Source organism: Apis mellifera, linkage group LG6, assembly GCF_003254395.2.
Source record: "Apis mellifera strain DH4 linkage group LG6, Amel_HAv3.1, whole genome shotgun sequence".
Taxonomy (NCBI): Eukaryota; Metazoa; Arthropoda; class Insecta; order Hymenoptera; family Apidae; genus Apis; species Apis mellifera.
Window position 1 is genome coordinate 17,068,040 of NC_037643.1, and position 11,530 is coordinate 17,079,569.

The window sequence follows — 11,530 nt, forward strand, 5'->3', positions numbered from 1 at the left end:
ATGGTAAGATTTAATTAGGAAAACTAAATCTGACTAAGAAAACAGAAATAAGAATTTAATTAAATAATCTACAGTTTAAACTGTCGAGATATAATAAAAAGAATATAAAACATATAAAAGAATATAAATTATTAAAATTTATATTATAAAAGAACGGATGAATAACTCTATAAATAAAAAATATATATAAAAGAATAAAAATCAATAAATAAATGTTTAAATAAATGAATAAATAAATGACGATGTAAATTAATAAATAAATCGATAAATTAAAAAAAAAAATTAAAAATAAAATATAAATAAATGTATAATAAATAAGTAAATGAAAAAGTAAATGAATAAATAAATTAGTAAATAAATATGAATAATTAAATATTTAAATAAGTTAAATATGTGAATAGAAAATTAAAAATAGCGATAAATAAATTATTAATTAAAAAGTGAAATGAATATGTATTTTACAACAATATTATAATATTAATTTATAAAAATAAACGATTAAACATTATTTTCCAATATAAAATTTAATTATATAATTATAATATATATATAATAATAATATATTTTGTATGATAATAAAAAAAATATATAATTATAATGTTAATTCCGATCCGTTTGTTACAAAGGTTCGTTGGAAAATGAACTCTGTCTCGCGACGTGTCTCGTATTTATAAGGTCGTGGCAATAGTTACGAAGTTCGACGAAAATATACGTTCTTTACCGATTGTGTTAAAACCGATTTTTTGAATACAATAATCAATAATTTATTAATTTTTAGATTTTTGTTATTAATTTATGCATCTAACAATTCATTATAACATTAAATATATATTTTAGATATATATTTTAGAAAATACATATAAATTAAAATGATATGAAATAAATACAATATAAAATAAAAATTTTAATTTATGTTAAAAGTAAAATAATAGTAACAATATATAATGTACATAATAAATAATAAATATTTATCATTTATTAACTATTATTCATATAATGAACATTTATAACTTTATTTTTGTAATATACTTTCAATATTTAGATTATATATTTATATATTCATTTTTTATTAATTTTGATTATTACGATTTATTAAGATTTTTTTATGATAAAATATAAAATAGATAAAATTTATAAATTTTAATGAACTAAATAATAATTATTAGTAATAATAAACCTATATATTTGAAATATTTAAAATTATTAATAATATAAAGAAAGTGCGATTTTAAAAATTACATATAAAAGATTCATCTAAATTAAAAGCTTTACTTTTCGCGGTAAAAATAATGATCGAAATGATCCTTCAATAAGAAAGTTCACTTTTTTCATTCTTTCCTACGATTGGCTACACTTCTAGCAATGGTATAATGGCTTACATTCGATACACATATGTCAGAAATATGTATTGAATAATATTTTACCAATCGAGAAATCGAATATTTAATTATTTCGTTACTTCAAACATGACGTTTGACAACTAAGAGCCTAACTTTGTGTGATTTGTGTATTTATATACTGTATTTATAGCTACACGCGCTATTTGACTGTAGCTATCATGGTATGTGAAATAATTATTGTTCGTTTTATATTTATAATTAAACGCAATGTATAATATTGTAAACCAACTAAAAATTTATACTTATATAGTTAAATAATTTCATAAATGATATTCAAATTATTTTAAAGAACAAATACAAATATATTAACAAATATTTAAAAATAACAAATAAATGTGTTTTAATGATTATTATTAAAAATGTGTTTTTTTATTTTCGATTACATTAAATAAAGAATATATTAAAATACATTAAAAATGTCCATAGTTTTAATTTCTCTAGATATAATAAACATTGTTTCATTTTAATGATTCAACATTTTAGAATTAATTTTCTTTTCAAAATTAAAGAAGCAAAATATTTTTAATTTATATTTACAACGATTGTTTTTAAATAAATTTAAAAACAATTTAAAAGATTTAAATCAAAAGATTAAAATGATAACTATAATTAAAATTATAATATGTACAATATTTTTCATATTATTTATACTTTTATGTTTCTGTTTAACTGACCATTATTAGTGAAGTGCAAAGTAAATGTTAAATTACAGGACAATGATGCAGCTGCTCTACAGAATTTGGAGCATCTTATGACTGAGTTTTTTTCTCCAGAGACAAGTAATGAACGAAAACGTACGATTGAACGAAGTTTTCAGGAATTTGCAGGACAAATTGATTCCTGGAGACCTTGTTTACATTTTTTGTCTTCTACTAACAATCATTATGTCAGTATGTTTGCTTTGTCCACATTAGAGGTATGAACTAACATAATTAAATTTTTTAATTTACTTTTAATTTTTTATAATTGAATATTTTTATTTATTGTGAATACAAAAAATAATATTATAATATGTTATTTTTAAACTATATTTTATAAGTATATCTTGTTAAATTGTTTATTTATATTGTATATTTTAAAAAAATTTAATAAAATTTTGGATTAAAAAAAAAAAGATTATGGATTTAATTGTATAATGAATATTATTATAGACAACAATAGGAAGAAGATGGCCAATACTTCCATGGGAAGACAAAGCTCTTACACGATCAACTTTATATACATTATCATTAGAAAGAGGTGTAGCTCCTTTTGTAAGAAACAAAGTAGTCAAACTAGTCGTAGATATTGCTAGGCATGATTGGCCACATTTTTATCCAGATTTTTATTCAAATATTTTACAGGTTTGTATATATGTTGGCATGGAATTGAAATTATTAATGAATTATTTAAATCTAAAATTTTATTTTCTTGTATATATTGACAGTTATTAAGTCACAAGCATACAAGATTATTGGGTCTTATCTATTTGCGAACAGCTTCAGAAGAATTAGCAACTCCAAGAGAAGATTTACCAATACAAAGGAAAAATGAGTTATTTAGGTTTCTTAGTGCTCAAGTGCCTTTGACTTTGGATACTCTTACAAGTACAATTTTTTTGCATTATTAATTTCATTTAAATTTAAAGTAAAATTTAAAGTAAAAATTATTTCAAATTTATTTTTATGATTTAAATATATAATTTAAATAAATATTGAATTATTTAGAAATATTATATAAAAGATGTTATTTTTTTATATATATTTTATATATATTATAAAATTATTATTTTTTTATATATAGTTCTTCTAAAAGAAACAACAAAATTACAAAATCGTTCTGGAACAGTTACACCACCTCCATCACCCACCAGTGGACAAACTGTAGCAACTGCAAGAACTATTCTAGATGTGGAAGGATTAGCCACAGGAACTAGTGAAGTGTGCATAGCAACATTAGATGTTTTAGCACACCTGTTTAGTTGGATTGAATTATCAGAACATATTTCTACAAATTTATTGGATGCTATTTTTACCTGTGCCAGGTATCATGATGCAATGGTAGGATTTTATATTAAATATATTAATTATTATATTTTATCCGCTATAATAATTATATTAATTATATATGTTATCGTATATATAGAATGGCAAACAAATTGAAATGGCTGTACAAGCCGTAACTACGATAAATGAACTTTTATATCGACCATTATGTTCACCTGATGTAACCGATAGATTATTAGTAGAAATATTTCAAAATGGAATCACATTATTTCAGCTTTTGGAACGTTTAGATTCTATTAATGAAAGGTATTAAATAATTTTTATATCTTATAAATATTTATATCTATAAAAGAAATATTGTATTTTTAGTTATATGGAAAAATTGACAGAATTTTTACAATTATTTGTAACAAATCATCTAAAAAGAGTTGAATCATGTTCAAAATTTCCAGTAAATACATTATTAGAAGTTTTGTGTCATCATACTTTTCAACAATGTTCAACAGTAAACGGATATTTACGATGTTTAGATGTTTGGACTACTCTTTTAGAAAGTACTCAATCTCGTTATTCTCCAGTAGCTTTAGCTCTTGCCGAAAGAGTATTGCAAAAAATGAGTTTTAAACTTAATACACGTACATTGAAAGATCTTGATACAGAAAGTTTGGATGAAAATGTGAGGAAATTGACAAAATTCGATTATGTTAGTTCTTTACAGCTTATTTTTATTTTAATCTTTATATCATTTTTTAGGAAGAAACAGAATGGCAGCATTTCTTAAGATGTAACATAGAATGTTTAGCGAAAATAGCAGATATATCTCCAATTCCAATTTTTACACTATTGGTAAAATTTTAATTAATTATATATATATATGTGTATTATAATTTAATTTGCAAATATTAATCATTAAAAATTTTTTTAGTATCGTTCTTGGAGGGAAGGATTAATAATGTTTGGAGAATTAGGATCCGTTATTGCTAATAATCAAGTTATTTTGTTAAATGAATCAGAAGCATCAAATGTTCATGCACATTTACGAGACTTAGCTTCTACTACTCAAGCATTAGCTAGATTATATTCACTTTTTCTTGGTAAATTAATTTTTAATAATAAGATAATTATATTTTATAAATAATTTTTTATAACAACAGGGGATGATCAAAGTATTGACCAGTCATTAGCTGAAGAATTAGTATCTCAGACATTAGATGCATGTAAATTTGCCAAAACAAATCAATTATATAAAGCATCATTGCAACCAGCTGCAATTGTAATAGATCTCATAGAAGTGTAAGTAACATTTACGAAGCAAATCATTTGTTTTGACAAAATTATTATTACATTTATATTTTATTTTTCTGATTAGTCATTCACAATTGTTAGCATCTCTTCAAGCTTGGTGTCATTGGATAACTAACAGACCAGAAAAAATAAAAGAATCACTTTGTCAACGATGTATTGATTCATGTATTTTAGCATTAGATTATACAACATTCTATGACAATCCACCACCAACAAATTTAACTCATTCCGCTACACATCTTTTCCAAAGCATCACTGCTATTCTGAAACCAGTTCTATGGGATGAACCTGCGTTTAGAAATTTAATTTCTATGGTAACATATCCATTTTTCAAACCTGATACAATAAAAGTATTGCGAAGAGCATTAGTAAATGCAATTATCTTACCACCTGGTGATGGATCTATTAGAGAAAGATTATTAGGTAAATGAATTTTAAAAATTATTAAATTTAAATGTTTAAATAATAATTATTAAAAATAAAATAAATATATTACTTCAATTTAAATAGGTACAATGATATCAACATTATCTACGCCTCTCGGTTTAGAAGGGCAACCTGTACCTTCGGAATCTACAATTTCAATAACAATAGTGCCACTTACTCAATTATTAGAAGACTGTTCCGCTTCATCTACAACGATAAAAAAAATGTTACATTCATGTTTGGGATCAACTATAAATCGAACATTAGAATTATTACCATTTATGATAAGATGTCAGAGCGTATGCGAAGTCTTGCTCCGTTTTTTGCACTCAGTATTTTCAGTGTTACAACAACAATTGGGCCCGGAATTTACTCAAAATGCAGTTCAAGGAATGTTACATATTTATACCAGGTGAGTTATTTAATCTTTGTTATTTAAATTTATTGATAAAATTTATTATTACTTTTCATTGTAACATAACAAAATGACGTAATAAAAATTTTTTATTTCATATTTTATTCATTTATAGAGAAAATATATCTGCAGGACCTGCATTAGATCAATTATTAGAGATTTTAATATTAGTCGTATCAGCACCTAGTAGTGCATTTAAAGCATTTGTTCCTTCAGTGACTAACTTATGCTTAGGTCAAGTATGGCCTGCTGTCGGAAATGATCTTAGCGCGCATCCAGATACTACACTCGTTTTATTAAAACTTTTCCATAGGTAATGAATTAATTTTATTTTGATTATTTTAATTGTTAATATAATTTTAATAAATGTAAAATATTTTATTTATTAGTATACTTATGCATCGATGGCAATATTTTTATAATACTTCGATATTACGTACTCTTGGTCATACGGACGAAGAAGAATCTGTTGAGCATAAGGAAGAACTAGTTGCAATTTTAGAAGCTTTTGGCCAAGCTCTTCTTCAACCAGATGTTAATATATTTCGTCAAAGTTTACAAAGTCTTGAACAATTAAATGTACGATGGCGGCTTTATCAACGAGCTGTATTTAAAGTTCATTTACTCGAAAGATTTCTAATGGCATTATTTACTGTTCTGTTTCAACAGTTAGTTGAATATTTTTTAAACATGATTTATTATTTAAAATAATAAAATATTTTAACAATATTCATTTTCAGATCCCATAATTTATTAGCAGATGAAATTGCAACTGCTATTCATAGTTTAGCTTCTGTTAATATAGCATGGTTTTTTGGACATTTTTTACCGACATTTTTAACAAGTTGTGAAGGCGTAGACGATATGCAAAAAGCTACATTATTAGGAAATTTTGACAAGTCTACTGTAAGTTAAATTTAAAAATAATTGATTTTTGAAATAGTTAATAAAAAAATATTTTTATTGATTTTATTACATACTAATAGGATCAACCAACTTTAACAAGATCAGTATTGCAGTTAATCTCTGATCTACGATGTTACCAATTTTGTCGACCTGGCTGAAATAATCACATTCAGACGAATTACAATGACATGTTTAATACAATTTCAATAATGAAATTTAAGAAAAACAAATGTATTTCCTCAAAGCATATATCAAAGATTTTTTAAGCATAAAATATAAAAGAACAAATGTCTTTTGAATTATTATTATTCTGTGTAAATCACTGCCGTATCGCATTGTGATGTTGGTAGCATTATTGTTATTGGAATAAAACGCGTTTTTCTAATGTTTTAATTACTACATTTATATTTTTTAATTCAACCTTTTCATAAATTTTACTGAAAAATATTTTTACTAAAAAATACTTTTACTAATGAAGCAAATATAAATAATATATATAAAAAAATGTTTATTATAAATTTTAAATAATGTTACATATTATCAAATTAGTAATAACACTAATTATAAAATTATTTTGTAATATGTATAAAGTTCAAAATTAATTGCACTTTCTTGAGATATTTATTGATTTAAACTTATCACATCCCTCCTTTTTTTTCGATAAGCGGCTATTTTGATAACCCGTAGTCTTCTTATATTGTGGCAGAAGCTTCAAACTGTTAGTAATAAATAATTAGCAATGTTTCGTTTACTGTCAAGAAATAATGTTCCACAATGGCAAATGGTTAGACACTTAGTCACTGATCCGAAATATGGATTTTTGAATCAATTAGGTCTTACAACAGAAAATCCAGGACTTTATGATGGAAATTGGGGAGGATCTGGCAAGGTATTCTTTTTTATTTTGTTTTTTGATATTTTTTTTTACGAAAATTTCACTTATTTCATTATTATTAAAATTATTTTTAATACGAATAAATTAATAAAATAATGATTTCGTTAATATTATAATGTTATAATGCAGGTAATAAATTCAATTTCACCTGCAACCGGCAAAGTAATAGCAAAAATTAGAACATCAACTCCTCAAGAAGTAAGTAATACTATTACAAAAGCTCAAAATGCATGGGTCCAATGGGCATCAATACCTGCACCTGCAAGAGGCGATATAGTACGACAAATTGGAGATGAATTGCGAAAAAACTTAAAACCATTAGGACAATTAGTGTCTTTAGAAATGGGTATATTTTCTATATTATTCTCTATAATTTCTCTATAATTTTTCCTATTCAACTTAATTTTTATCTAATTTCAATATTTAATTTTACAGGCAAAATATTGCCAGAAAGTATTGGAGAAATTCAAGAATTTATTGACATATGTGATTATTCTGTTGGCTTATCTAGAATGCTGCCTGGCAATATATTTCCATCAGAAAGAAAAAATCATGCACTTTTAGAACAATGGAATCCTCTTGGAGTTATTGGAATTATCTCTGCATTTAATTTTCCTGTTGCAGTACGTTGAACTTAAAAATAAATGATAAAAATTGAAAAAAATAATTAAAATTATGGAAAAATATTTTAGGTATTTGGTTGGAACAGTGCAATAGCAATGGTATGTGGAAATACATTTGTTTGGAAAGGAGCACCTACTACTTCATTAACTTCTATTGCAACCACAAAGATTATTTCAAAAGTATTAGAAAAAAATGGTGTATCAGGTGCTGTTGCAAGTTTAGTAACTGGTGAATCAGATGTTGGTGAAAGTCTTGTTAATGATACACGGTAAAATGCAAAAATCTTGATAAATTTTTTGTTTTTATATAAGTATAATATTGTATTAATATATTATTATTTCTATCTAGTATACCTTTAATTTCATTTACTGGAAGTTGTAAAATTGGAAAAGATGTGGCTATTAAAGTTCAAGAACGATTCGGAAAATGTTTGTTAGAATTAGGAGGCAATAATGCATTAATAGGTAAATAAAACTATAATAATAGTTATATCGTTTTTTACATAATTATAGTGTTATAGTTATATGAATTTTTTTTATAATAGTTAATCAAGATGCAGATCTAGATTTAGCAGTCAGAGCAGCAATGTTCTCTTGTACAGCAACATCTGGACAAAGATGTACAGCTACTAGAAGATTAATCCTTCACAATAAAATAAAAGATGAATTTTTAGGTAAAATTATATATTTTAATTAAAATATTTATGAAATTTAAATTTAGTATTTATAAAAAAAAAATATTTAATAAATAATATGCAAATATTATAGGAAAATTGAAAATTGCATTGAAGAGTATTTTGAATCGAATAGGAGATCCTTTAGATGATAATGTTTTATATGGACCATTGCTTAATCAAAATGCGGTTGATGCATATAAGGTAATAATATATATTCTTATTATACTCTATCTAGTATGAAATTCGTATATAATATATAATATGAAAATTTTATTTTTCAATTTTTTTTTTAATATTATATTTTTATATAAACTCCTAAATATCTCAATTTACATCAAAAAAATATCATAATAAATAATCCAAATAATTAAAATTTTCTAAATATTATTTTTAATAAATTTATTTTAAATATATTTATTTTAATAAATAAAAATATTTCTATGAAAATTTTAATTTTATATTAAGAAATAAATGTATGTGATTTTTAGGAAGCAATAAATACTGCTGTACAAAGTGGTGGCACAATTGAATTCGGTGGAAAACAAATAAATAGACTTGGTTTTTATGTTGAACCAACACTTATCTCTGGTTTATCACCTAGTACTGGAATTGTTCAAAAAGAAACTTTTGCACCAATTGCATATGTTCTTGAAGCAAATTCTTTAGAAGATGCTATTGCTATTAATAATAGTGTACAGCAAGGATTAAGCAGCTCCTTATTTACCAAAAATTTAGGAAATGTATTTCAGGTAAATATGTAACTATATATATTGTTTATGTTAAATAATTATGATAATGTTGAAATATAAATATTTTTGTGTAGTGGATGGGTCCTTATGGTTCAGATTGTGGAATAATAAATGTTAATATTGGAACTAGTGGAGCAGAAGTAGGTGGTGCATTTGGTGGAGAAAAAGCTACAGGTGGTGGTCGCGAGAGTGGAAGTGATGCATGGAAAAATTACATGCGACGTGCCACTATAACTATTAATTATGGAAATGAAATGTCGTTATCACAAGGTTTAAAATTTGAATAATTAGTTAAGATGTATAATATTTTTTTCATGAAAATATTTAGTAATTTAATTCAAATCGTATAAAATCCACTTGAACATCTACAGACATTTTTTTATGAAACTTATATGCTTTTGGTAAATCATATCTCAGTTCTGCAATAACTTTGCCTTTGGCTCCATATTGTGCAGCTTTCTGAAGAACATAGTTACGGGTACTTGTCTTATGTAATGAATACACTGTATTTGATGCTAATTTGGTTGCAACTTTTAAAAATTTCATATCTGTACCTGTATTATGCTTTGTACCAAATGGTGGATTCATAATAATTGTATCAAAGTACTTCTCAAATCGGCCTGTAATATAATGATATAAAAATTTATATAAATTTTTATAAATGGAATTTTATATATTTACAAGTTTACCTGGTAAATATTGTAATACATCACATTGTACAGTTTCCACAAACAAATCTATTTCATTACAATTTTTAGATTGAATTTTAAGTGCATCAGAATCTATTTCAAAACCAATTACATGACTTGCTCCAAGCATCTGTGCCCCAAGTGATAAAACACCACACCCACAACCTAAGTCACCTACTGAATGTCCCTCTATGTCATTAAATTGAACTTCAGCACAGTACAACATGCGTGATGCAATATGAGCACTAGTACAATATTGTTCAAGTAATATTTTTGGTTTATCAAATCCATCCAACTGTTGTAAATATTCTTCTAATTCACGAAGTTGAATGTTAGCCATTTTGATTAATTATTAATTATCACCTTATGCTTTAATTTCACTATAAGAAGCGCACTTAAAAAAACATATATAGTTCAAAATCACTTTCATCACACAATTTAAAGTCTGCATAGTCATTTATATAATTTGAAATTATGCAATTTAAGTTCTTTATTTAGTATCAAATCTAGGAAGAACTGGTAAAATAAGATTGCCAAAAGAAGAATCCTGTGTTACAAAATATCCTGATGATGCTGCATGTGCGTTATGTAAGGCAGCTCTTTGGGATGCACTCATAGCAACACCATCAGAGGGTTGTGTAGAAGGCTAAGAAATAAAAATATTTAAAAATATATATGATTCTATTTTGTAAACAAAAATAATGTATAAATATATATTTACCAAATTAGAAGGGGAACCTGTTGAAGTTACTAATGATGTGTTCAATGTTGGTGCCACACCTTGCTTTAAAAGCATTTGTTTTTTTAATTGCAATTCTTCCAAAATTTTTCTGTTTTGTAATTCTGCAATCAGTGAAAGTAAGGATTTCGTTTTTATTAAAAAAAAAAAAATAATAATAATTATAAATAATATTACCTCTTGAATTTGATTGTGAAAAAGCCATCAAAATTTCGATTTTGGTTCTTTAAATAGTATAGTTCTACAAATTTAAAATTTACAAAACATGTAAAGATAGACATAAGTAAAAGCAGGTTACGTCGCCGGTTGACGACGTAACAGATTTATTTTATTTTTAAATCTTACCTAAAAAAGTTTATAAACAATAAATTTAACAATATTGAGTGTAAATAAATTTTTGTTGACAATAAAATTTCATCAATATTACATTAATGTTTACATTGTTGATGATTTTTTGTTGATGTATTACCTTAACCTCTTCAAAATTCTAAATTTTCAAAAATGTTTTGGTAAAAACTAATATTTTGTTTAATGTTATAAATATTTATTTATTTCTTTTTTTATATACAACTATTTACAATATTAAAAGGTTGTGCTTGTTAAATATTTACGTGTGTTCAAGATTCCCTAAAGTTCTTATAGAAATATGTAAGTAAATGCAATTAATGGAAAATTCCCTAGTGACTACAATGGTCGAAATATAGTTCTCTCGGCCAGTGAG

General features: G+C 24.6%; 3 protein-coding genes across 5 annotated transcripts; 2 read left to right on the forward strand and 1 right to left on the reverse strand.

Annotated features, from left to right (window-relative positions):
• Positions 1 to 1,332: 1,332 nt before the first annotated feature.
• LOC726133 (exportin-6) lies at positions 1,333 to 6,836 on the forward strand. The gene is made up of 16 exons (XM_001121896.5): positions 1,333 to 1,561; positions 2,113 to 2,316; positions 2,552 to 2,743; positions 2,827 to 2,986; positions 3,183 to 3,439; positions 3,525 to 3,691; positions 3,755 to 4,061; positions 4,139 to 4,231; positions 4,311 to 4,479; positions 4,540 to 4,678; positions 4,755 to 5,113; positions 5,201 to 5,528; positions 5,647 to 5,844; positions 5,921 to 6,199; positions 6,272 to 6,437; positions 6,518 to 6,836. Exons 1-16 carry the CDS (start codon positions 1,559 to 1,561, stop codon positions 6,593 to 6,595), a joined length of 3,099 nt encoding a protein of 1,032 aa, XP_001121896.2. The 5' UTR covers positions 1,333 to 1,558; the 3' UTR covers positions 6,596 to 6,836.
• A 284-nt stretch (positions 6,837 to 7,120) lies between these two features.
• LOC411140 (putative aldehyde dehydrogenase family 7 member A1 homolog) lies at positions 7,121 to 10,043 on the forward strand. The gene is made up of 9 exons (XM_394614.7): positions 7,121 to 7,326; positions 7,462 to 7,678; positions 7,768 to 7,955; positions 8,025 to 8,224; positions 8,305 to 8,420; positions 8,501 to 8,629; positions 8,724 to 8,833; positions 9,121 to 9,381; positions 9,456 to 10,043. The coding sequence occupies exons 1-9, from the start codon at positions 7,177 to 7,179 to the stop codon at positions 9,666 to 9,668; spliced, it is 1,584 nt and encodes a 527-aa protein (XP_394614.1). The 5' UTR covers positions 7,121 to 7,176; the 3' UTR covers positions 9,669 to 10,043.
• Positions 9,681 to 11,485, reverse strand: LOC726163 (methyltransferase-like protein 5). 3 transcript variants are annotated; one of them, XM_026441490.1, is made up of 5 exons: positions 11,279 to 11,485; positions 10,987 to 11,154; positions 10,792 to 10,900; positions 10,071 to 10,716; positions 9,681 to 10,001 (listed from the first exon to the last, which is right to left on the reverse strand). In XM_026441490.1, the coding sequence occupies exons 4-5, from the start codon at positions 10,408 to 10,410 to the stop codon at positions 9,706 to 9,708; spliced, it is 636 nt and encodes a 211-aa protein (XP_026297275.1). In that variant the 5' UTR covers positions 10,411 to 10,716; positions 10,792 to 10,900; positions 10,987 to 11,154; positions 11,279 to 11,485; the 3' UTR covers positions 9,681 to 9,705. The 3 variants fall into 3 exon arrangements, with proteins under 3 accessions (XP_026297275.1, XP_026297274.1, XP_006571049.1); XM_026441489.1 differs by lacking the exon at positions 11,279 to 11,485 and adding an exon at positions 11,155 to 11,173 and having other exon boundaries at positions 10,987 to 11,050; XM_006570986.3 differs by having other exon boundaries at positions 9,683 to 10,001; positions 10,071 to 10,420; positions 10,568 to 10,716; positions 10,792 to 10,913; positions 10,987 to 11,450.
• Positions 11,486 to 11,530: the final 45 nt, after the last annotated feature.